The sequence below is a fragment of the Topomyia yanbarensis genome, chromosome 3 (assembly GCF_030247195.1).
Source record: "Topomyia yanbarensis strain Yona2022 chromosome 3, ASM3024719v1, whole genome shotgun sequence".
NCBI lineage: Eukaryota > Metazoa > Arthropoda > Insecta > Diptera > Culicidae > Topomyia > Topomyia yanbarensis.
Genome location: NC_080672.1, coordinates 124784910 through 124812597, shown reverse-complemented (window position 1 = coordinate 124812597; position 27688 = coordinate 124784910). Strand labels below are relative to the sequence as shown.

Here is a 27688-nt window from a genome sequence, read left to right as displayed (position 1 = left end):
TCGGTATACAATTGACGAACTTCGCGCTAAATCGTATTCAGAGTTAGCAGAACCCTCTCAGATTTTAATGAAACTTTCTGTACATGAAGACTTTGCCACAAAAAGCCACTTTGCATACTTTGTTTTTCCAAAAATGATCTAGACTGTCTTTTGAAAAGGATCACACTTTTTTACCATTTTTTTTCAATTGGCTATAGCCTAAAAATGACAAATCCTACAAAAAAATGTTGTAGGAGAGATTTTCACAAAATCAGTCAAATTTTTGAATAAAAATGTTGAAAAAATTCTTCACATTTAAAATCGATTTTAAAAATTTAAAGTCGATTTACTAAAAAATCCCATCATTGACTTAAATGAAATTTTGTTCCAAGATTATGTTCCCCATCTACCGTCAATAATTCGAGTTGGGCACTTTCAAGGGAAAAAGTTATTTTTAAAAAAAAATTCTTGTCCAAACTGAATTTTTTCCCAGTATATTTTTATCGAAAACTAAACCAATGAAAGTCATAATCATGTCAGAATCCATGAAAAACTTAGTTTGTGAGAATATATTATCTAATTTAGCAACTAAGTATATTTTTATTAATCAAGAATCCCATTTCAAATAGTTTATGTCATTAAACAAATATTCCATTATTACTTCTTTGTTTTCTTATTTAGTTCTGAGGAAAGATCACGTGACAAACCCTTTAACGTACAAATGCTTGAGCCCTTCGCAACCATCCACGGCACCTACCCGCGCGATCTCTCAAACATGATAACATCCCGATGATCAGGTGAACATCTCAGCGCTTATAAATTTTCAAACGCGATCTCAAGCGTGAACCTAACAACTCCCGCGCTCGCACGATCATGAATCGGTCCCTTCCGGAAGTCTCTATCTTTAGTATCAGCAGACTAGGTTCACGCCTCCAATTAAACCAATTAAAAAAAGAAACCTTTCATATCCACTGGATAACACGTCCCATGGCGGCATGATCGGGAACTTCAGTGATATGGAAGATCTTACTTTCTTCCAGTTTTTGAACCGTACACCGAAAATTAAATATAAGATTCAGAGTTCGCGCGCGATCATCCAAGAACACACGCGAATATGCGAAAGGCACACGGCTATAAAATCGAATTTATACATGCGAAGTTACATACACGTTAGCACACGCAACATACAAACGCACACGCAATTAAACACTCTAGCGTACAAATGCTCGAGCCCTTTGCGATGCTACATGCGATCGCAAAATCTCTACGCCCGCACATATCTGAACCGTACAATGAATATCACATTCAGAATCACGGCCCGCTGCAATTAGCCTTAAGCAGTGTTAAAGTAGGCAACGTTGCCTGTCTCGTCTGCAATTGTAGTGTGTGATTCTGACGGGGAGCCCTTCCGAGAACCTAGATCTACAACTCCAGTAGGACAACTCTCGAAAAAAAAGATTTTGAAACATTTTAGTTCCACAAAATTGTTACCATCATAGAAATACCCTATTTTTTTAACCAAATAATTTGATATATCGAACAGTTCTTGAGATATTCTCATTTTTACATTTCTTACAAAAGAAATGTATAGGATTCGCTCAAACTTTGAAAACTTTTTCCGAAGCCCGGAGGGCCAAGTCTCATATACCAATCGACTCAGCTCGACAAATTGAGACAATGTCTGTATGTGTGTGTGTGTGTGTATGTGTGTATGTATGTATGTACAAAATGTCATGTAATTATCTCAGCAATGGCTGAACCGATTTAAATGAAATTAGTTTCAAATGAAAGGCCTAACGTTGCCATTTGACACTATTATTTTTGATTTTCGATATGTTGTTTACTTTCTGAAATATGGGCGGTTTTATCAAAACACGGCAGGTTTTTTGCAAATAACTTTCGAACACTACAATATTGTCCTAAAAACTGCACATAAATAGAAAGCTTGTAAAAATACCTTTCTAACAAGCTATAGATTGTCTAAATCCGTGCACGAGCGGTGGAGATATTAAACATTTTGTATTTTTAGTCCTCGCTTACTAATTTCCACTAATTAAAAATGAGATTGTTTCATACAGAGTATTGCTTTACTGGTGTTTTAGGGGCAAAACTAAACCGATTTTGAATATCGGGGTATGAAAACACATCTACGTGATTCAAGAAATTCGATGTTGAGAACATTTTGTGAATTACCTTTATAATAAATGAACTATTTCTCAAAAATCAATATATAAGTTCACTTCAAAGACAAAATAATGTGTTGATAAAGAAACAGTGAGTTCTAGTATTTATTCCTTGGATTAGGCATTGCGTTCAATCATGAGGTAAATGTTGTATGGTATATCAATACACAGATCAACAAGTAATTCACCTAGTAGTGAGATAAAATATTTCTAATATAATTATACTTGTCGCGTCACCGAAAGCGAGTATATGTTTGAAGCCCAAAAATCTAGCGAAAATTTAGCTCTTTTGCAAGATTTAGGTTATACTGGTTATGGCGCAAAAATTACTACTTACATTATTTAAGATAAGAATGTAAGAATCAATATATCATAATAATATACCTATAAAAATAATATCACTGCATTAACCATCATTTGCCATTCCTCGCGGCCCCCCCCCAATCACTCTCTCTCTCTCTCTCTCTCTCTCTCTCTCTCTTTCTCTCTCTGTCTCTCTTCCATTGCATCTATCTAGCTATTTCTGTATCCATTTCTAAGTTGTGTGATAAGATCTTCTGCCAATCTAAAATGTTTATTAATTGTAATTGAGAAGGTTTTAGAAAACAAAACCATTTTTTGTCTGCTGCTACATCAACTCAACTTTAATTCAATTGTATTTAAAGCCTGTATCTACACTATAATTAAGGAAATTCATGGCTATATAAGAAAAATATTTGGCTTAACTGGGTAATATGAAAGTTTGAAATTTTCAAAAGAGTCATTCCACGAGCGATATTTAAACTATTCGTATCTCTATTGAATTTTAAATGAAACATTTGCTCAAAGACTGAAAGCTGAAGCCAGCACGATTGGAATTGCCATCAACGTTTCGAAGACAAAATACATGAGAGGAAGAAGTTCTAGAGACGACGGTGTGAACCTCCCACCCGAGTTCGGATTGACGGTGACGAAATCGAGATGGTCGACGAATTCATGTATTTGGGCTCACTGGTAACCGACGACAATAATAACAGCAGAGACATTCAGAGACGGTCCTTAGCGGGAAATCGTGCCTACTTTGGACTCCAGAGGACGCTCCGGTCGAACAAAATTCGCCGGCGCACGAAGTTGATTATCTTCAAGACGCTGATTAGATCGGTGGTCCTCTACGGCCACGAGACCTGGACTATGCTCGTGGAGGACCAACGCACCCTTGGAGTTTTCGAACGAAAGGTGTTACGTACCATCTATGGTGGCGTGCAGATGGAAGACGGAACGTTGCGCAGGCGAATGAACCATGAGTTGTATCAGCTGCACATTCGTTGTATTGGTACGAACTTTCATGAGAAAAAACGGATCAAATATCAAAAATATCCACAAATTAGATCCAGAAAAAGAAGTCTCCCAAAGTACCCACTCTCGATGGGGGATGGCACTACAATGTGTCTTCTAACTTATCGTCGTCCATATTTGGATATACTGAGTAGTTTGAATTATTTCTTTTTCACAGTATTGGTCTGTATAGGTCTTATTTATCCATATTTCCTGCACGAGAATTCCGAACGAAACAATATGAAAGCTATAAGGATGAATGGAAAGAGACTGCATTGCAATCAACTGAATGCACGGCATTTATACTATTGACATAACCTAGACATTTCACACTATTTACTTCAATGCAAATAAAAACTTTGAAATATCTACCTGTCTCATTCACGAATCGCATTCTCCTTGTCGTTCTCTGTTTAAGGGGCTTGAAAGCACATGTGACCTTGTCTCATTTTACTATATTCAATTGCGCGTTAAAATACTGGACCAATAAAATCTATTCTGTACATAAATTTTTTTTCGGGAATATGTGACCAAAAAGTAAACTTTGAATTCGTCAAGTAAGGATGCATGAAAACAAAAAGAATAAAACCAAAAAAGATGGAAGCCCTAGAAAGTCCATTGCATATTTATTAGCCTTTTCTCAGAAGATGGGATTTTCAAAAACATTTCAAAACTTTTTGATGCAATGGTTCTCAAATTCGGTTTATTCATTTTCTTTATTCAAAAATGATTTTAGCTTCAAATATATGACCATTTCATTTTAATTAATTATTTCATTCCGCATCTTTTTATTCGTTTTGTTCATCTGCGTTCATTTTACTTATGTTATTCGTTTCATTCTTTGGATTCACTCTGATCAGTTTATTCTTTTTGTGCATTTTACTCATATCATTCATTGTTTTCATTGTATGCATTTTATTCATTTTTTCCAGTTTATTCATTTTGTTCAGTTTCTTCATTTTAATAATCTGACTACTTTTTCAGCTTTAATCATTTCATCCAAATAATTTATTAGATTCAATTTATTTCTTTATATTAATTTATAACCTCTTACCATCGTTCAATTTTTCAATGCATTTAATTCTGCTCATTTTCTTCTTTTTATTCATTTTATCACTTCAGCTCATTTTGTTTATTTGATTCGTTTGTTTTATTTATGCATTTCATTTATTTTTTACTTTATTCATTTTGTTCATCCATTGTTTTTATTCATTTGATCCATTTCATTAATTTGATTCATTGTATTCACTGGATGAATTAAATCAATTTGATTCATTTAATTCAATTGATTCATTTAATCAATATGATTAATTTGATTTATGTGATTCGTGTGATTCATTTGATTCGTGTGATTCATTTGATTTATTTGATTCATTTGATTCATTTGATTCATTTGATTCATTTGATTCATTTGATTCATTTGATTCCTTTGATTCCTTTGATTCATTTGATTCATTTGATTCATTTGATTCATTTGATTCATTTGATTCATTTGATTCCTTTGATTCCTTTGATTCATTTGATTCATTTGATTCATTTGATTCATTTGATTCATTTGATTCATTTGATTCATATGATTCATTTGATTCATTTGATTCATATGATTCATTTGATTCATTTGATTCATTTTTTTGGATACGTGATATTACTTTTAGACTTTTAGCCTGTACACTTGTTGGTTGTTTAACATAATGTGTTTTATTCCATTTTAAAATCTTACGAGCTAACCTAGCTAACCTGACTTAAACTATTCTATGTACATCAAAATGGGAGGAGTCAGTTACAATTTCAAAGTACATAATTATGTACGGGTAGCGTAAAAAAGGGAAAACAAATCAATGAATAAGTATGGGTGCATCGGTTGCTATCGGTGCTTGTTTGGTTACGCAAGGCTGTTTATTTGTCGCCTCAGCATAATAATGACCTAGTGAGAATGTTGCTATAACAAGTGGTGCGAACCAGAATGGTTTAACTTGAATGCGCCCATCTGGTTATGCAAGTTGGATTTGAAAAGGTTCGTTCAAGTAATTTACGATCTGTGGGAAAATATGAGTGTGGCCTCGTTTCAAGTGGCCTGACTAAAGGATATGTTAAATTCGGTTTTTATGACCTGTGACCTGAGAAGGATTCACATTGGTGCATGTAGGGATTGGTTTTGTGGGAATAATTTGTGATGCTAGAAAGTAAGTCCGTTACAATTTGATTCATTTGATTCATTTGATTCATTTGATTCATTTGATTCATTTGATTCATTTGATTCATTTGATTCATTTGATTCATTTGATTCATTTGATTCATTTGATTGATTTGATTCATTTGATTCATTTGATTCACTTGATTCATTTAATTCATTTGATTCATTTGATTCATTTGTTTCATAGGATTCATTTGATTCATTTGATTCATTTAATTCATTTGATTCATTTGATTCATTTGATTCATTTGATTCATGTGATTCATTTGATTCATTTGATTCATTTGATTCATTTGATTCATTTGATTCATTTGATTCCTTTGATTCATTTGATTCATTTGATTCATTTGATTTATTTGCTTCATTTGATTCATCTGATTCATTTGATTCATTTGACTCATTTTATTCATATCTTTAATTTTATGCATTTCATGTTCAGTCATTCGTTTTATTTCATTCAATTTGTTAGTATGAGTCAATTTATTCTATTAATCTTATAACTATTTCTAAATATAATCTCAATTTTTATGTTATAACCTAATCTAATTTGATTCGTGTATATTATAATTTTGATCTTGTTTTTGGGGGGTTGTGCCAACGTAAGGACTCGATTCACACTCACAAAAACGCGACGCGAGACAGGACACAACACTTATTGTCCTTACTAACTTTAAAAAAGGATTAAAAATTACCTTTTTGTCGACCGGTTTCGGGCTCGATGTTGCCCATCTACAGGACGATGTCCGACTGATTACTGGATTACACATACAATCATACTGCGTGTAGTACTCGTCGAGAAGAGAGTTAAAAAAACACAAAAATTCACTGAATTTTCAGGTTTGTCAAGTGGAAAAGGGGTGATGATATTGGCGCGTCGTCCTCGTTCATAAGCACGTGTTCAGCATTGGCTATGTACATTGATTCCCATGCGTTCAGGTGTGCAGCTTTCCGTACAGTTTTCACGAGTTTCGCACTGTCCCAGTCTATGGTGTGATTGTGGGCTATAGTGTGTACTGCCACACTGGAGTCGTTGCCTCTTTCGTGGTCGACAGCATGCTTATGTTCTCGAATGCGGACTTTGAACTTTCGGCGAGTTTGTCCAATATATACTGCGGGGCAATCTTTACAGGGGATTTGGTAGATCCCCGATTTTTGATCGGTTGGAACCTTGTCTTTTAGATTACACAAGAGGTCTTTCAAGGTGTTACCACTTTTGTATGCGACTTGGTAACCATGCTGTTTTAGGACGGTTTGGACAGGGTTAGTAATTTTGGGGTAAAACGGCAAGCAGATTCTCCGTTCCTGTTTTTTATCCGGCTCTAACGTTGTCGCGTTTTGTCTGTGCTTTTTCCTTTTGTGTTTTCTTAGAATTTTGTCCACAAATCTTTTTTCATACCCGTTCAATACAGCAGCTTTGTATATTTTTTCCCGCTCGGCCTGGAATTCTTCATTTTCCATCGGTACATTGAATAGACGGTGGGCCATGGAATGGAAGGCTGCTTGTTTTTGAGCGCCGAAATGGTTAGAGTCGGAAGTTATGTATCTGTCTGTGGATGTCGCTTTTCGGTAGATCCCGAATTTTAGCTTGTTGTCCGCTTTCCTGGTTATCATCAGGTCTAGGAATGGCAATTTCCCTTCTATTTCCTTCTCTACCGTAAACTTTATTGTACTGTGACGGGAGTTCAATAGGTCAAGGGTCTGCGTTAGGTAGCGTTCTTTCACGGCTGCGAAAATGTCGTCCACGTAGCGTCTCCAAACTCGAGGGAAGAGCTTTTCTTTGCCTAAAGCTAACTCGAAATCGCTCAGGAAAACGTCTGCTAGTAGAGGCGAAAGCTTGTTGCCCATGCTAAGACCAAACGTTTGCTTGTAGAACTTCCCTCTAAACGTGAAAAAGTTCTGCTTCATGCAACACTCTGCCACTGAAAGGTAAGCTTCGACCTGATAAGGTAACACGCGGTTTCGCTCCAGACAGTGGCAGAGTGTTGCATGAAGCAGAACTTTTTCACGTTTAGAGGGAAGTTCTACAAGCAAACGTTTGGTCTTAGCATGGGCAACAAGCTTTCGCCTCTACTAGCAGACGTTTTCCTGAGCGATTTCGAGTTAGCTTTAGGCAAAGAAAAGCTCTTCCCTCGAGTTTGGAGACGCTACGTGGACGACATTTTCGCAGCCGTGAAAGAACGCTACCTAACGCAGACCCTTGACCTATTGAACTCCCGTCACAGTACAATAAAGTTTACGGTAGAGAAGGAAATAGAAGGGAAATTGCCATTCCTAGACCTGATGATAACCAGGAAAGCGGACAACAAGCTAAAATTCGGGATCTACCGAAAAGCGACATCCACAGACAGATACATAACTTCCGACTCTAACCATTTCGGCGCTCAAAAACAAGCAGCCTTCCATTCCATGGCCCACCGTCTATTCAATGTACCGATGGAAAATGAAGAATTCCAGGCCGAGCGGGAAAAAATATACAAAGCTGCTGTATTGAACGGGTATGAAAAAAGATTTGTGGACAAAATTCTAAGAAAACACAAAAGGAAAAAGCACAGACAAAACGCGACAACGTTAGAGCCGGATAAAAAACAGGAACGGAGAATCTGCTTGCCGTTTTACCCCAAAATTACTAACCCTGTCCAAACCGTCCTAAAACAGCATGGTTACCAAGTCGCATACAAAAGTGGTAACACCTTGAAAGACCTCTTGTGTAATCTAAAAGACAAGGTTCCAACCGATCAAAAATCGGGGATCTACCAAATCCCCTGTAAAGATTGCCCCGCAGTATATATTGGACAAACTCGCCGAAAGTTCAAAGTCCGCATTCGAGAACATAAGCATGCTGTCGACCACGAAAGAGGCAACGACTCCAGTGTGGCAGTACACACTATAGCCCACAATCACACCATAGACTGGGACAGTGCGAAACTCGTGAAAACTGTACGGAAAGCTGCACACCTGAACGCATGGGAATCAATGTACATAGCCAATGCTGAACACGTGCTTATGAACGAGGACGACGCGCCAATATCATCACCCCTTTTCCACTTGACAAACCTGAAAATTCAGTGAATTTTTGTGTTTTTTTAACTCTCTTCTCGACGAGTACTACACGCAGTATGATTGTATGTGTAATCCAGTAATCAGTCGGACATCGTCCTGTAGATGGGCAACATCGAGCCCGAAACCGGTCGACAAAAAGGTAATTTTTAATCCTTTTTTAAAGTTAGTAAGGACAATAAGTGTTGTGTCCTGTCTCGCGTCGCGTTTTTGTGAGTGTATAATTTTGATTTCCATTAATTTTTCTACTCATTTTATAAATTTAAAAACCTATTGTTTCATTTTTTGCTTTACTTTTTTATTTCGGTCGTTTTGTTGATTTCTATAATTTATTTAGTTTATTCGAGATTTTATTCGTGCAAGATTAGGAACTGTTTTCATCCCACCCCTAGTTGGGTGCCTACTTCTCAAGCCGTGTGGTGTCCGGCGGGCTGAAATCTTTTTGCACTATTTCAACCAAGAATAGAACCTCTGGGAACTGCTCCCATGTCGTAAGAGGCGACTAACAACATGCTAGGAGTTCCTAGGCCGAGGTTTTGTTCCGTACCGAAGACTTAATCTGGGCGGACCTTAAGGTTTTCCATATTACCCTCTTTCCAGTCTGTATTTAGTGAATCACTGACATATACCTTTTCTGATTCGCCTTTCTTGATTGTGTACCAACGTTTTAAGTTTCTTCTGGCGGTTGTATATTAGCCGTAAATGACGAAATCTAATTCTACACTAAGTAACAGAATATATTAATATACCGGCACTTCCACGCCAAGGTTTAACTTCCAAAGCTTTGGCTTAAAAACCGTTTTTAAAAAATGGAAACTTTCATGCAGGAAATTTATTGAATTGGCCTAAGATGGAGCTGTCGAATTTCACAAAAAGCTTTTTATGTTGCAAGTGATCTGTAGTTGTGTTAAATTAGGTATTTTTCTATTATATTTGGAACCGTCTACCGACAAATCTACATTTACGAATACCTCCAAAAGTGACTTCTTGAGGTCTCATGAAGGCCTGACACTAGCTTTATGATACTTTTGCTTTTCTAAACAGTAATAAAAATCTCAACATTCAAGAACTTCACTTTGTCAGAAAATGTAGGGCCATCGGAAGCTAAAACTTCGTAAAATCGCACTCCTGGTCCTTTTTTCAGTGCAGTACTCTACGTCACTCGTTCAAATTTGCACCGCTCTTATGGTAGTCGGTATTTGCTAGTATTACTGTTCTCCCATCCATTCTGGTAGTCAAACGGTGGGATAGCAAAATTCTTACAAGTTTCCTATCTCATGCCTCCACGCGATTCTAAGTCTATTGATGACATTTGGTCCTTAGACCGCAGAATGAGAGGGTGCGAACAGAATGAGAGGGTGCGAACAGATCTAGTCGAGAAAACATTGCCGTAAAAATGAATAGTTGATCGGAAATTAGCCCCAATACGACTAATCTGACTAGTATCTATGAACACGGCTCAATACGTATTGAAAATTCGCCGCGTCTGTTTTTATGAACCTAATTTAAAGCTCCGTTATTGCTAACAAGCCCGTGCATCAGATTAACAATCCTTTATATTTCCCTTCAGTGTTCGGTATTATCGCTCGTATACTTGTATTCCACAAACAATCCGATATGGAAAATAAGAAATACTTTCCTTGATTTATAACATCTCGCGCTATTTTTGCCAGTATAATATGCTGTCACTTGGTAGTTTTCAAGCCAATAAATATATCGTAGAGAAGAAGTAGCGAGTTCTGTCCAAATACTGTTGCAATAAATAGTGATCCGGCCCATTACGCAGATAAGATTAGCTTTTCCAGGCAATACTCCCACGATCGGCTGTGTGGAGTTCAAATTGTTTTTGTTTAGGGAACATAGTATACTCTCGGTAGCCGGCTGCCCAGAGTTTAAAAATAACCAAAAACTAAACAAGATCATCTCTTTTTCGAGTGATCGTGCACTCGAAGACTAACTAAACAACTACCTAATAAAATATGCTTTACAGGTCGCATCGTTTGCTTGGAGCGAATCCTAGACCTGATACCCTTCCAAACCACCAACTCCGCGACACCTATGGAAGAGTCTGATGAATCGTCGTCCTTCCGTTAAGTAGGTGGAGCATCAACACTTCCTGTCTACCTTATCCTTTATCCTTCCCCGTGAACGATGGAGATGGGGGCGGCCGGCAATGATGGCTATCATGCTGTTGAGGTTTTAATATGGGTCGGATTGGTATGAATTCCTACTTACCACTTCCTAAGCAACTCTTATTAGATAATCAGCAGTCAAACATGATGAAGTCAGTGTGCAATCCGCCAAAATCATCGTCACAACGCAACGCAACGCAACGCAACGCAAAACCCCTAGTTGGGTGCCTACTTCTCGTGAGTTCTGCAAACTAATTTAATAGTGAAATGTGTAAGAAATGTCTCATCTCACTGCTAGGTGGATTAAATCGGTTTTTGTTTTAAGAAAGGCCTACCTTGCATTCCCCCTAAGTTGAGGGGTTTGACGGATTGCACACATCATCAAGCATATTGCGTGTATCAGTGCTAAAGAATCTCTGACAGACAATTATTTTAAGATGGTTATTGCATTACGCTTGGATAGTAATGCATCGAGGAGACAGAGAGAGAGCTTATGGGCCTTTTTTAAGTGTGCAGTTTTTTCATACTCCGCACCTGGTCAAGCTCAATTTTGTTACGACCACTGGTCTGTGTTGTTGGACATGGCTCGCAGTGGAGGTCATTTTGTGTCGATTTATTTCGTCATCGTGCTAATTAATCAAAAAGCTGTAAAAGTAGAAGCCTATTAAATAAATTAAATGAATTAAATAATTGTTGTGCTCATTTGAAAGTTTACATTCAAGTTTGTTATGAAAAATTCGTTAGTGATACTTTTTGCATGTATCAGGCAACTAGCTGTTGGGAAATCGGATTCTGAGATGATTATGACTTTCGTTGGTTTAGTTTACAATAAAAATACACTGGGAAAAAATCAGTTTGGACAAGGAAAAGTTTTTTTAAAATAACTTTTTTTTCTTGAAAGTACTTTAATTTTTGACGGTAGGTAGAGAACATAATTTCCTATCTTGGAACAAATTTTCATCCAAATCAAAGATGGGGGTTTTTAGTAAATCGACTTTAAATTTTTTAAATCGATTTGTTTCAGTGTAGGAGTCGATGAAGAATTTTTTCAATATTTTTATTCAAAAATTTGACTAATTTTGTGAAAATCACTTTTTTTAATAGTATTTGTCATTTTTTGACTATAGTCATTTTTAGTCTAGATCATTTTTGGAAAAACAAAGTATGCAAAGTGGCTTTCTGTGACAAAGTCTTCATGTACAAAAAGTTTCATTAAAATCTGATAGGGTGCTGCCAACATTTGTTCGAATTTGCGCGAAATTCGTCAAGAGAAATTTTTTAAAAGGTCTTAGACGTTACCACGAGCATTAATTTCAAAGTTTTTGTGCTATTACTGTATTAAAAATAGCAAAACTATCTGAGAACGAGTTACAGGGGATGAATACTTCTGTACGAAAAAAAATATACACTGAAAAAATGTTGCATAATTTTTCACGAAAACAAAAATTTATGTTAAAAATTTAAATTGCAAGAAAACTCTTTTTTTAATTTTTTTTATTTCTCAACAAAAACTTAGAAAGAAAAGAAACATTTTGAATGTGATTGCATGATTAGATTGTAGTTGATTGTCGAATAACTTTAAAAATGGCATATTATAATTGGTTTTGCGGGAACAAAATTCCAAATATCCCGAAAATTACTGTATTTTGTAAGATTTTTGTAAGATTTAAAATAAGAAAAATAAGAAATATTCTGAAATAAAATTATAGTTATGTATGTCAATTAGTATGAAATTTAAAAACATGTATAAAGTTATTGTTGGAAAAACTCTTTTACCGGTAAGTTCTCCATCATGCAATCACATTCAAAATGTTTCTTTTTACTATAGGTTTTTGTTGACAAAATAAAAAAATAAGAAAAAATAGGTTTTTTGCAATTTAAAATTGTAGTATAAATTTTTGTTTTTTGTGAAAAATAACCCAACATTTTTTTCAGTGTTGGCCCCCGTTAAGGGCACCAAGCTTAGGGGGCGCTTAAATGGTAATCTTTTTTATAAAATAAGTGAGGGTAAATCATAAAATAAGTCATGACAGGGGTGCCACTCCCAAGCACACACTAAATTATTGTTTAAAAATCGAACTAAAAAAGAAAGCGGGAGGAAGGGTGGGAGTGGTCTTCCGGCCATCACATCATATGATTTGGCATTCTTAGTATGTGTAACAAACATGAAGATGTGACACAAGGTGCTCAAATGCACATAAATCCTGTCAATCCTATTTTTCGTTTGATTGTCTCCTTTAAAGATATTATTAAGGACCGTTCATAAATGATGTCGCGTATTGACAGTTGGAGAAAAGCCATGAATTACCGAGAGAAAAACTAAAAATTTGAGACGTACTAGCGGGGTTAATAAAAACAACAATGATTTTTAGACATTTTTTTCTGCAAGACATTGTTTATGAATGAATCCCAAACAAACAATATTCTAAAACGAATAGCACGTAACATTCGATGACAGAGCAGTGGGATTAAGGCCAAGTTTCCCTTGGGTCGCGCAAAACTGAGAAACAATATCACTTCCGACACAGAGAACAGACTGAGCGTACAAGTTGAGTAGAAGACACATCCAAAGGTAATGGGAACCACCAAAGGTAGTCCTGTCGTCATTCCGTTTAGTGCGTGAGTTTTACTGAATTGGTATCCAAGTGCTCGTTAGTAAATATTTGTTCAAATAACAAAATAAGTATTTTTTACATGTTTGTTCGAAACTAGATGTCTGTTCTCTGTGACCTGTTGTAACAATTAAAATTTCAAATTATTTCGGATTATCAAACAAAACAATTATGAATACACACTAGAACAGGAATAATAACTGAGAGAATACATAGTTGTAGGGAAATTAGTATTCGTGGACAATACGATTATCAGCGCTCTCTAAATTAGTTAATAGTCGATTGATCCGCAATCAGACCTACGGGACCTAAAAGGAGAACAGGAACAAGACAGAAGCGGAAACAATGCGAAATTTTAATTGCATCACTGACGATTTAACTCGCGTTGATACATTGGACTTGACAAAATAGAGGACTTGACGTTGCACACTTCAAGACCAACAGGTGCAAAATTAGGTCCTCCTCCCGAGGACCGGTGTTTACTTGGCAGACAGTTGCTAATTCGTCCGATATTGCAAATTTTGTCTCACGGGACGGACCGAGATCCACTAAGCTATAAGCTGTAGTCCTATCAGCCCGCTAAAAAAGCAAGTGTTCTGCAATATCACAAAGTTGCCAGTGATCAACACGTGCACTAAGTTGAATCTCTGGTTGAAATGACATGAAACTTTTAGAGTACCTAGAAGCGTTCCTTGTTTTATCTCTTATTACTAAGACTTTGTATCAGAGCTTCCTCGAGCTGGTATATTTGACGGCCTCTTAACAGAAAAATTTATACCTTTATAATCTCACCTGCCTAAAGTTTTCGGAGCAGTGCAAGATACCCCCACATGGAGATAATTAGAGTCATACTCCTAAGTCAAGTGAGGTAAGGTTGTCCACATAAAAAGTTTCGAGATGACACTAAATCTTGACGTTTTATGACCATCTAAGCCATTTTTCATCAAAACTACGAATTTGATTTTTGAATATCCAAAGAGTTCTTCGTGTTTTTTTTTTCACGGGTGAAAATATTCGCACTTTGTTTGATTGAGCTGAAATTTAGCATAGAGACTTTTTTCGATGCTTTCATGAAATGCGCGGCAGTAATTACGAAGGAACTTCAGTCGAATCTTTTAGAAATCGCTCTATCGATACTTTTACGAGTTTCCAATTGTCGGAAACAAATATAACTGCTACTGAAGGGTTGAACCGCAGAGGCGGGTCGAATTCCTTAAAAAACGTCAGCTCCGTAAACTGATATACACATACAGTCTTCCGGAACAATCCTCCGTCCGTCACCTTTAAATACTTAGGGTCAACGGATTCCCTAAAGTCTCACAAAAAATACTACGTTAATCGCCTTCAAACATCTAACTTCGAATGATATTAAAGACAAATCTGCAGTGAACTTATATTTAAAAATTCACAACACTATAGTGTTCTGTTGGTGTGTCATACTGATGGCTTTGCCCGAAATGGGCTAAAAAATTCCATTCTTAAAACATTATGTCTTTCAGGAACATTGGAATATAGGTTACTTTTTGGTTAGATTGTCTTACAAATGCAGAATTTCATATTCGCTGAAAATGCTGCTAGCCTAGACAAATGGCGCATGGGGCGCAAAATTGAGTCTCCGTCAAGGGAACCAGAAGACCACGCTACGGCTCAGTCGATGGGATATCCCTTCTGGGGGCTTGAATATTAGTTAGTTAAAATTTTCTCACAATGCAAACATTTTGCAAATTTTCGCAGGACTACAAATACTGTCTTTGCCAAGTAGGATGTAATATTAAATTTGTTTTCGTGGGTGACTCTGTTGTGTACGAAAATGAAAAAAGTACTTTTAGGAAAATAGCAGTTAAAAATAGTGTTTTCTTCTGAACCCTACACAACTACATCGCAAATATTAAATTAAAATAACACTACTTAGAAATGGATAGAGAAAGTATCTGACACAACTTAGAAATGGATAAATAAATAGCAAAATAGATGAGAGTCGTTACAGTTACCACGAACACGAAGAGTGAGAGAGACATAAGAAGAGTGAAAAGAGGATGTATGAGGAATGGTCACTGATGGTTATTGCCGCGGTATTATTTTTATATATCGGGCGATATTTTAATTCATTACATTATTTTAATTACTTACATCCTTGTTATAAAAATGGAACTGGTAATTATTTGCAATGACCAGCAAAACCTAAATCTTGCAAAAGAAGTCAAATTTTCACTAAAATTTTGGGATTCAAAAATAAAATTGATCTCGGTGCTCGACGAATATAATATGACGACGCACGCCGATTTCGAAAAACGTACTGAAGGCCTTAACAAATAACCCAAAACGAACAAAACATGCCTAATTTTTTCCAACGAATGTCATGTTGTTGGCGGAATCCGCACGGGACCGGTCGAAGGCTATCCTTGGCTAAAACCAATTACTTTCAAGTACTTTCTAATGAATGAAAACTTGACTGGGCTCCAAAATCTATTCCACTAGTAGATAACGACGAGCTAAAAACAAAAAAAAGACGATGGAAGAATTGTCATCGGTGAACGTGATAAAGGACCGTTAGCATTTCCAGTTCGTTCTCAAAATCGGCGATGTTTTTGGGGCTGCGGTGCCCGAATGAAATGGGCAAGACTGGTATTTCCGGATGAACGGTTCATTTGATGCAGACTCCTCGCTCGATGTCTCGACACCACAATGGCGATTGCGGACCAAGTTCAAATCAATCAAGTTTAAAAGCTCATTTAAAAGTTTTTTTTCTCCTACACAAGGACGATGATCGGGAGAGGGATACCAGGTGCGGCGGAAGTTCCAAATTGAAACAAGTTTCAGGTTATCTTTCTACCCACTCTGGCTGACTGACTGACTGACTGACTGACTGGTGGGGTGGACAGCAGAGAAACTTTTCTAAGCGGACTTTTCCGGAAATGTTCGAATTAAGATATCAACTGATGGGTTTGTTTTGTATACCGGAAAGAGGACCTGCTGTGAAAATATGGTCCGGGTAGGGCTTCAATATATGCATCCTATGAGATAGAATTTCTATTGGAACTGAAAGGCACTTTGTGTTATATAGGATTAGCTTCGTCCGGTGAACCATAAATTTTCAAAGGTATTATAATTGATTAATAAACTTGAATAGCATACAGATGTTATGTTTGTGTATATTTATGTAGGTATTTATGAATATTCTGCCACTTTCATTGCGTTCACTTCTCTTAGTCTTAAATTTGCCGAAAATAGCCAACAAAATCGACACAAAAGTTTATGTATATTTTAGCGCCCAAAAAATTATAAATGTCAAACGAATACAGAATTTTTATCTGCTCAACTTTATACCTTCAGCAAAAACCTAAATAGGTAAATAAAATTAACAGCTAGCGTGGTTACGCCACATCGCTTCAAGTCGGGTGCTGCCCGATATCGCTTTAATTCATATCCCCAATGATTGAGTAACCTAAGCAAACGAGTGAATCGCAAGTTTGTTTGCATGAAACCACCGCTTCTGACGACAGGTCAGCGGCCACCTAGCTCGACGAGCTGAGGTTTCAGTAATACGGCAAAAGCGCATTACAATGGCTTTGCCGTATGTACCAAACCATTATAGAACACACGTGTAAATGCATCCAAGAAATCATAGTTTTTAAAATTTGACGATATCCATGATAATTACCGTCTTGGTCAAAGGGTACTGTAATTAGGTGGGCTGGGTAGAATTTAAATCATGACAAATATTTCGAAAGGGCAGCTCATAATATATAAAAAAAATAGTAAGCAAATGATTCTAAAGGGGGGTTAAGGGTTTCAGCGCGAAAAAAAAAACATTTTTTCGTGAATTTCTTTTTTGGAAATTTGGGGGAAAGCGAATTGATTAAGACTTTTGTACAATACAATAAATCATTTCAATAACAATTTGTAATCTTTCAAGGCAAAAAGTTCGACATGCGACTCGGTGACGAAGCTTTTTATAGAACGTCTCTGAAAAAAACATGATTTGCGGTGTTAACTGCTATTCAAAAATTACTTAACCGATTTATTTCAAACTTTACCGTGGCGTAGCCAGAAATTTGGTTTGGGTGGGGGGAAGGGGTTGATGAAAATCATTGATTTTTCGAAAATGCTGAAATTTAATACGAGTTTGATAAATTAATGAAAATTCAGACACATAAGTAGTCTAGCAAAGGCCATTCCAATCTACAAACAAGAAGAATCCACATGGAACAGTTTTCAAACCTCTATAGATTACATTCTTGTATGATAAGTCAATGAAGTCAAAGAATTTGAACTTTTAAAGTGCGATAAATGTTCGAAAACTTTTTCAACATTCAAGATCACATAGCTTAGAAATCCTTAACTTTGAAAATTTGACAACTTCGAGAAGTTTTCGAGAACATAAAACAGCGCATACTTTGATATAAAAATTTTTAGTGATTAATTCTCATAAAGTTACTTCTGGGGAATTAACCCTTCAAAAATAATGATAAACTTGGTCCCTTCAGCAAAGTTGTTGGTAATGCCATTTTAACCCTCAAAAAGGCAACCGGGTCTCAGAGGCCCGGCACGTTACAATTTTTTAGTTACAAAAAAATGTGTATGCAGTATAAGCTCGGGCATGGAAATTTTGATAAGTAGCTTTGAAATCTATAACAAAAATAAAGAATTGTGAAATTTTCATCTATGGAGTGATGCGCAGCTATGTTTGAATTTTTTACATGCACAAAAAGGCAAGCCGGGCCTGGCAGGCCCGGTGTGCATGCAATATTTACTAGGAATACCACTGGTTTTATACATTAATATTTACCTAAAAAAAACCTATTTTAATCCACCTAGCGGTGCAATTGTGCCTTTCTCAATCATGAATCACGAGAATGTGTGCGTTGTTTATATTCATTAAAAGCTTTTAAATGCATATATTACATTTTATTATTATACATCACATGACAACTATATACAGGAAAATAAATCATTATTCGAGTTCTAAAATTTTGAAAAAGAAAAAACAGCCACGGTAATATAGAACTAAAAAAAGGTGCGAAATCGGCAAAGTCCCAAAAAGTCGATTTTTATAAAAAAAAAAATTTCGAGATAACATAAAATCTCGACGTTTCATGCATTTTAAAGATGTTTGGCATCAAAAATACGAATTCGATTTCTGAAATTTCATGAGGTCCCCCCTTTGAAAAAAAATTTGAGTTCCGGCTTATATGGGAATTTCATATGCGACCGGACGGTTTAGTCTATATTTCCGGAACCATATAAGCGATCCGTACGAAATTTTATAGACATCTATGGGGATATTATAGCTATCATTTGGGACTAAGTTTGTGAAAATTGGCCCAACCATTTCCGGGAAACTGATGTGAGTTCGTAAATTTTGAAAGATGGCCGCTTTTCCCGGGCACTTCCGGAACCGTCTATGGTGGTCAATGTAGTCAACGAAAGTTTGGTTGGCCGTCGGTGACCTAGAACAGCAAATTTAAGTTGTTTGAGAGACATTTTAGCGAAATTTTTACCTTTTTTGCTTTCATCGGAGTATCGGTTTGAATCACAATTTGCTATGTGATCGCACGCCACAACCTGTAACTCCGGAACCGGAAGTCGGATCGGGATGAAATTAAATAGCCATTTACGGGGACGCAATACCTTTCATTTGAGGCCAAGTTTAGTCGAATCGGTCTAGCCATCTCCGAGAAACCGATGTGACTGTTATTCTGAATTTAGATACTTCCGCCGGGGCTTCCGGAACCGAGGATGGTAGCCAATGTGGCCAAATAGACTTTGAATGGATGTTAGTGACCTAATACTACAAATAGAAGCAGTTGTGGTCACATTTTGGAAAATTTTTCACCTTTATACATTCATTGCAGAATTTATTAAAATCGACATTTTCTACGTGTTCGTACTTATCACCCTGTAATTCCGGAACCGGAAGTCGGATCCATTAGAAATTCAATAGCAGCCTATGGGAACGTTGCACCTTTCATTTGAGACTAAGTTTGTCAAAATCGATTCAGCCATCTCTGAGAAAAATGAGTGACATTTTTGGTCACATACACACACACATACACACACACATACATACATACACACATACATACACACACACACAGACATTTGCCGAACTCGACGAACTGAATCGAATGGTATATGTCACTCGGCCCTCCGTGCCTCCGTTAAAAAGTCGGTTTTCAGAGCAATTGCAATACCTTTCTATTGAGAAAGGCAAAAACATTTTGATGAGTTCATCTTCATATTAGCAGGAATTTTTTTCATGTTTTGATTGATTTTACCTTTTCTTATAAGAAAAAAATCTTAAAAGTTTGAGCGAATTCTATGAATTTCATTTATAAGAAATGTAAAAATAGCATACGATAATGACGTGTGGCATATTTTTTGGGTTAATACTTTTATTTCATCAATGTGGTCTACTTGACAATTATTTGGATACAACATAACCTAACTCTGTCGTTATTGTCTATTTTTGTTGTCTATTCTTTGTGTTATAGTTGTCGTAATTATTCAAATTGTAGGATCTAAAAGCAACAACAAATTTAAATGGCTATAAGACGATATGCCCATGTTTTCAATCGTCTCAAAGAATCTGAAATAATGGACGAAATTCGAGCAAATTCAACAGAAGACGATTTCGAAACTGATTTGCAAAGCGAGGAAGAAGGTGTGAATGATATTGCTTCCGACGATGAATCTGATGCAGCAAAATATGAATATGTACTCCGGTTATGCATCAGAAGAAATTAATAGCAACCCAGAAACATTTATTGGTCGTGTTCAAACGAAATGGAGCTCAGTGACGTGATCTTCCGAGTACTCACCCTTTGGAAAAAAAATTGACCTTTTTACATCCATCGCCTTATACGCTGAAATCGGGATTTGCTGCGTGTTCGTACTCATCATCTTGTAATTCCGGAACCGGCAGTCGGATCAATTAGAAATTCAACAGCAGCAAATGAAAATGCTGTACCTTTCATTTGAAACCAAGTTTGTAAAAATCGGTAAAGAATTCGCTGAGAAATAGGTAAGACATTATCTTAGGAACTTGGTAAGTTCCCCCGGGGCATCAAGAACCTCCATAGCTGGCCAATGTGGTCGAAGTGCCTTCGGTGGGACAATAATGATCTAGACATGCAAAGCCAAGTAATGTTGCACATATTTTAATAGATATATTGCATCATTTGGACATCATGGTGGTATCAGCTTCTATGGAAATTTGCTGTGTGATTGTACTCTTCAACACGTAACTCCAGAACCGAAAAACGGATCAATAAAAAAATCAATAGCGACCGATGGGAAGGCTGCACCTTTCATTTGAGACTAAATTTGTACAAATCGGTCGAGCCACCTCAGAGAAAAATCGCTGAGATTGTTTGCCACATACATACATCCATACATACATACATACATACACACACATACAGACATTTTACGATTTCGACGAACTGAGTCGAATGGTATAAGAGATTTGGCCCTGCGGGTCTCGGTTAAAAAGTCGAAATTTCGACCGATTGCATAACCTTTCTATATGAGAACGGCAAAAAGGAGCTTGAATTTAGACGGGCCTGAGAGGCCCGGCTTGCCCTTTAACGTTAGGATTTTAGCTTGCCTTCACAAGGGTTAAACAATTTTGTTGAAAATATGAATATTACATGAATGCAGCATATCAAAATATATAAGAACATCTAGGACTATGCTATATCTCTCCTTACTGCAGAATAATTTAGGTAAAAACTATTTTTTCTGCACTAAGGAGAAAATTGTTTAAAACAATCATTGCGCGTTTAGAGCACAAAACCTATAACTAATATAGTTATGAAATTTGCGTTTCGACTTTGTCTCATCAGAAACCGACACTAACTTAGAGACAGGACTAAACTAGCGACGAATTGATGCTAGCTCAGAACGGAACGACTCTTTGTGTTTATGGGCAAACCCCTCGTCCTTTTAATATTTAGGAATTTTTTTTAAAGCCAGTTCTCATATAAAATTACAAAATAACTTATTAAAAAGGTTTTCTACTGCTATATTTCGATACTTTTAATATATGGAGTATTCATGTCTTCAACAAAGTTGTTTGAAATACCATTTTCGAAAACTTTACTGGAGACATTAAGTCTCGAACTAAATTTGCTTGAAGAGTAAATTCTCTATAATTACTTCTAGAAGGATTATCCTCCAACATTATTTTATCAGAAGATGTACAGTTTAATGTCAAGAAATTCTTCAATGTTTTTTTCGATTATAGGAGTTTTAACCTTAGGGTCATTCACCTCTTTTCGGGTTAGAGAAATCTCTTTTGAAAAAATCTCTAACCATATGTGCAGGGTTAGGAATCTAACCAAGGTGAGCTACGTACAAGGCAATCGATTTACCAACAACGCTTTGCCCGTTCCCTTCTTCAATGTTAGTTAACATGGAAATTTGATAGTTTCGAATGAATGGTGTCGTAATCGTTAACAATTTATCGAGCATATATTTTTCTTTTCTTCATTATTCAAGCTTACAACTCGACGACGAGTCCTAGTACCTAGTACAGGAAATTTTATTACACCATTGAAATCAACACTCAAATATATACCTACCATTAATAGCCACTAACTTGAAATATATAGTTACTATATCTATATCTGCTTAGAAGCTATCCATATAAATAATAACAAAATTCAAATGCTCATAAAAACTGATCCTGACCTGCCAGAGACGAACTGCAATCGTCATTTTTCATCGACTCCTATCAACTCTTCGAAATGCTATTCTCGTTAGTAACCATATTGAGTTTTTGTCTCAACTCTACGTAATCTCAAAAATACACGTTTCCTGCAAAACTTATAAATGCATGCAACTTTTCGGTGAGCAAGGTTATGTTTTATAGACAAACAACCCATTCAAACTTAGCTTCCCATTCGAAAAAGTGTTAGGGACAAAATCTTTTCATAAATGAGCTAATGATAATTCTGGCAGTAATTTTATTTTATATTGAAGTAAATTGACAACTATGGCTAGATAAGTTACAAGATCCTCGTTCCACAATTTTTCAAAAGTCCTTATGATGCTTAAAACAAGGCTCTCAATGTAGTGATCAGAGAATATTTTTCCAAAAATATTTTGTGGAATATTTAATTAAATTGGTCAGCATCAATTTATTTGCTCTTCATTCCAATTAATTTTGGTTTGGGAGGGATTTTAACAAACCCAAATACCATCACCCCCCCCCCCCCCCCTGGCAACGCCACTGAAATTTTTCATACACATTCTATGTAAAAATACTTAACCCCTACGTTGAGTTTTTGAGATATTTTTTGTTGTAAGGTTGTTTTTACTCATAAAATAGTAGAATTTTTCGTGAAAATAGAAATTTTTTTTGAAATAAGTAAAAAACCCTAATTGAAAAATTATTTAAAAAAACTGAACCTAGGGGTTTGCTATTTTTTACACAGAATGTGTATGCAAAGTTGGAAATAAATCAGTTGAGTAGTTTTTGACTGGCAGTTAACACCGCATATCGTGTTTTACATTTCTTATAAAAGAAATGTATAGAATTCGCTCAAACTTTCACGATTTTTTCCGAGGCCCGGAGGGCCGAGTCTTATATACCAATCGACTCAGCTCGACGATTTGGGACAATGTCTGTGTGTGTGTGTCTGTGTGTGTGTGTGTATGTAACGGACAAATTCTCATTCGTGTTTCTCAGCAATGGCTGAACCGATCTTATCCAAACCAATTTTAAATGAAAGAACTAAAAAACAGTATGAACGCTATTAATTTGTTTTTGATTCTGATGTTTAGTTTTTAAGATATGAATGCTTGAATGCGTAAAAATGGCGTTTTTGCAGTTTTTTTTAAATTATCTGCCGGAATTGACAATATAGATTAATAATTTTTATGTTTTTAGACAGCTTAAACGAATACCTTTCGAACAAGCTATAGATTGTTGAAATCGGACTATTATCAAAAGAGATATTTAACATTAAATGCGGACGAAAGAATTCTATCATTTCCCATTGCCAGAAATATCACCAAAAACATGTAATCTATTATTAACGCCAAAACGGCTTATTTTAGGTCAATAGTATCTTCGGAGAATTTAATGGAGGTAATATGCTCTTTCTTTTGGTATTGTGCTTTTGCTGATTAATCCCCCTATGAGTGAGATATTTTCACAAATTTTCTTGGAAGTGATTATAACGAAATGATGCCTTCAGCAAATTTGTAGCTCTTACTTTTGCGAATAACTTTACTGAAGACTTCAAATATCTATTTTGAATACTTTAAAAGTTATGGCTTGTTGTTTGTGGATTACTCTTCGTCGCCTATTTATTGTTCAATATAGTAATAATCCATTGAAATAAGCCAAACATTATTTCGATAAATCGAATTTTGTATTTCATTTTTCTATCTACAACCGCTAGAAATAATCACCGAACATTTCCAAGTTGTCTGGAAGGAACTTGATAACTTATCAGCGCAAAAATGTTCATTTGTGCGAACCTTCTGACTGCAATTTTTCTAACTTATGACCATCGGATCGATCTGAAACCTTTCGGAAAATGAAAAGCGAAATAAATAACTCCAAGCAACGGCGTAGCCAAGAGAATGTTTTAACACCATACACCCCCCCACCACACAAAAAAAATATTGGATTGGAGTTGAAAATTTATTGATGCAAACTGATTTAATTCAATATTACTATAACATTATCTGATCCGTAGATTGATAACCTGTTGTTGTAAACATCATGAGGACTTTTGATAAATTGTCGTAATGGGGTCCTGATATGTAACTAATCTATTGGTCTTGATTTCACAGTTGTCTAATAGCATCAATATCAAATTCATGCATGAAAACATTCCAATAGAAAATTCCAGAGTTCTGTAATCAATCATAATCCTTAGATTTCTTTTCAAATTTTCAGCTTTTTTCCTACACAATATTACGAAAGCTTATTACACAATTTTTCCTAATAGGTTTGTGAAAATTATAAACTATTTGAAATTTTTTAATAGTTTTATTTTTTATTTAACCGTGATTTTTTAATAAATAGTGATCATCGCTTCACAACGTAGTCTATTTTTCATGGTTTGCGGTGAGCACGAACTCTCGAATTGCTGAACTGAAAATTATGGAATAGAAATTAATTTTTAGTATTCATTACAGACCCGCTGGTGCCCTAAGACGATTTCGCTAGATTTTTAGAGCACTGTGCACTAGACTGCCCAGAAATTTTTGAAAACTCAATCGGCCCACCACTGAGTCGATTCCTAGTCCCACCAGGAGTACTTGTACCAAATTTGAAGCAAATCGGACAAGTCTAACTACCGGACCAACGTGTCTGAAGTTTATATTGGATTTTTCAACAATTTACATGGAGAAAACTCACTAGCTCGTATTTTCGCCGCTAGGTGGCGCTGTATACAACGTATTATCACTGTAAGTGAAAATAAGAAAGATATTTTAATTATCTACAACTTTGTCGAAGACTGCTAGTAAATCCGACTATGTTAAAAGAAATTATTAAACTTTTAACGAAGTGATGTCTGAGTCAGTTTTGCATGGGGCCTAGCAGTGCATGGTTGTGTATCAGTACTCGACTCCCGCGAACTATATATTTTTGTGAAATAATGGTTAGATTTAGCCGAATAGTACGTTTACAAGAATTATAGTAAATAATACGAGTTATGTTTTGGTTGGAAAATTTTAGTTCCACCTGTGACCGCATAGAGGGCGCCACTACTAACTTTTCATAGAAGAGAGATAGAGTATCAAGACGTTCAGAAGAAATACTGGAAAATGCCTGTTCTATAACTTTGTAGAAGACACCAAATTTCTATCTCTCTCCGTTGAAAAGTTAGTGTTGGCGCCCTCTATGCGGTAACAGGTGGAACTAAAATTTTCTAATCAAAGCATGACTCGTATTATTTACTATAATTCTTCTGAACATACCATTGAGCTAAACCTAACGATTATTTCACAAAAATGTTTAGTTCGTGTGAATCGAGTACTGATACACAACCATGCACTATTAGGCCCCATGCAAAACTGACTCAGACATCACTTCGTTAAAAGTTTAATAACTTCTTTTAACAAAGTCGGATTTACTTGCAGTCTTCGACAAAGTTGTAGACAATTCAATTATCCTTCTTATTTTCACTTACAGTGATAATACGATGCATACAGTGCCACCTAGCGGCGAAAATGCGTGCTGGTGGGTTTTCTCCATGTAAATTGTTGAAAATTCCCATACAAATTTCAGGCCCGTTGGTCCGGTAGTTAGACTTGTCCGATTTGCTTCAAATTTGGTGCAAGTACTCCTGGTGGGACTAGGAATCGACGCAGAGGTGGGCCGATAGGGGTCATTTTTTTCCTGTCACCCTACTGTGCACCCAGTGCATTAACGCAAGTGACGGAAGGTTATCGAAAAGTTTCGTGAAAATGAAAATTCCAGTAATGATGATGATTTTCCCAAACGGTTCGTTTTCGTGAGGTTTTTATTTGTTCTTTTGCATTAGGATTAGCGATAATAATTCAAATCAAGAATACTACTGGGAAGTCACCTTTAGAAAAAGTCGATGTCGAAGTAAAATTTGAAACTATGCACGCATGTACTTCAGAGATAGCGTGATATCAGGAGCTGCGATTTCATTTCAACGCTTTTTTGTGAAAAGGGCGATACTTACAAATGTAAACATAGGGCTTTTTTCTTACATGCGAATGAGGGCTTTGAAACGCAACAAATTAACCTAAAAATTTTGATTCTACGATATTGCTTTCTTAAACTACAGCAAAAAATACAACGGGCGAAACTGTATTTTTGTTCGTTTATTTAAAGTTTCGCCCTCCACGCTCCATGCAAACAAACAGGGCGATACTTTTTTTTGCTAGCAGTTTAGAGGCGAAACTGTTATTTTCGTATTTTTTAGGATTATCAAACTGATACCAGCTGTAAATAGTAACAACGATCTCTATTGAAAAAACCCCGACGAAATCGGTGGTGTAAAACGGTAGTTATTGTAAAAAAACGTAAGGGTGATACTTCAATGCTGATAGATGGGACCGAAAAAGTAAACAATCGCCAAAGGGGCGATACAATCATTTTGTCAATTTCAATAGCAAAAACAAATTTTAATTTAATAATTTCAAATACTTTATGAAGTTTTGGGTTTCGATCACTGAATCATGCAATCTAGGATGTAAAAAAACACAATAGTTCTTAAATAGGAAATAAAACCAGTCTGGAAATATTCACTGTTGATTTTCTTTGAATGGTATCACTGCTAGTATCGCCCTTTTCAAGAAAAAGCGTTGATTTCTCAGTTCTCAGTCGCGTTGGAAATTTGAGTAAAATATAAACTTCAAATCGATTAAAAAAAATCGTTTTTTTTGTTTCAGTACAATATATAACCCCTTTAGGAAAATTCAGTTTTCCCACCACAATATAGATATTTTATTAACAGAGCATTTACAATAATTCGTTGGTATGTCTATTTTATGGGCCATTTTTTTGCTTTCCCATCCCACAATTTCTAGCACTGATGTTGTCCTATGCTGATTTGAGCGATTCTCTGAGTCCTGCCACTATCCCATGTAGTATGTGTTATCAAAAACATCGCGAAGCATCAAGTTCTAAATGCTCTCAAACGATATAATATCCGAAGAGAGTGATAAGAGTTATAAGAAATATCTCATCACACTGTTAGGTGGATTAAACACGTTTTTCCAGAGACGTTCTACAAAAAGCTTCGTCACCGAGTCGCTTGTGCATGTAAAAATTACATTATAATGTATAAAAGTATTGATCAATTCGCTTCACCCAAATTTGTAAAACAAATTCGCAAACAAATTTGCCAACGGTACCGGTAAACTACATTTTTTCGGTATATTTACATTTGCACAAGCCGTACAGCCTGCTACAGCGACGCATCACTACAGATCTTGCCAGAACGGTAGCCAAACCGAGTACATTTTCCCGTACAGCAGTAGAATACATTTTTGATTTGCTGCTGTACTCCGACTGCTCGGTGAGAGTGTGGCGTAGTAAAGTTTGTTCTCTCGCTTTGTATACTTTTCTCTGTATAGTCAAAGGGAGAGGCCCGCACACGAAAGCGTTGATGCCGGCCGTGGCGTAAATGAGCCGCATTCATTGTCGTAATTTTTGAATAAAAATATCAAAAGGATTGAAAATATTAAAAAATGTAAAATAAGGAAAGAGAAGCTGTA

The 27688-nt window shown here is 36.1% G+C and overlaps 2 protein-coding genes across 2 annotated transcripts; one reads left to right on the top strand and one right to left on the bottom strand.

Moving 5' to 3' along the window:
* Positions 1 to 6492: 6492 nt before the first annotated feature.
* LOC131687193 (uncharacterized) lies at positions 6493 to 7515 on the bottom strand. Its single transcript, XM_058971245.1, has one exon. It carries the CDS (start codon positions 7513 to 7515, stop codon positions 6493 to 6495), a length of 1023 nt encoding a protein of 340 aa, XP_058827228.1.
* A 201-nt stretch (positions 7516 to 7716) lies between these two features.
* LOC131687192 (uncharacterized) lies at positions 7717 to 8739 on the top strand. The gene has a single exon (XM_058971244.1). The coding sequence runs from the start codon at positions 7717 to 7719 to the stop codon at positions 8737 to 8739; it is 1023 nt and encodes a 340-aa protein (XP_058827227.1).
* The last annotated feature ends 18949 nt before the right edge of the window (positions 8740 to 27688 follow it).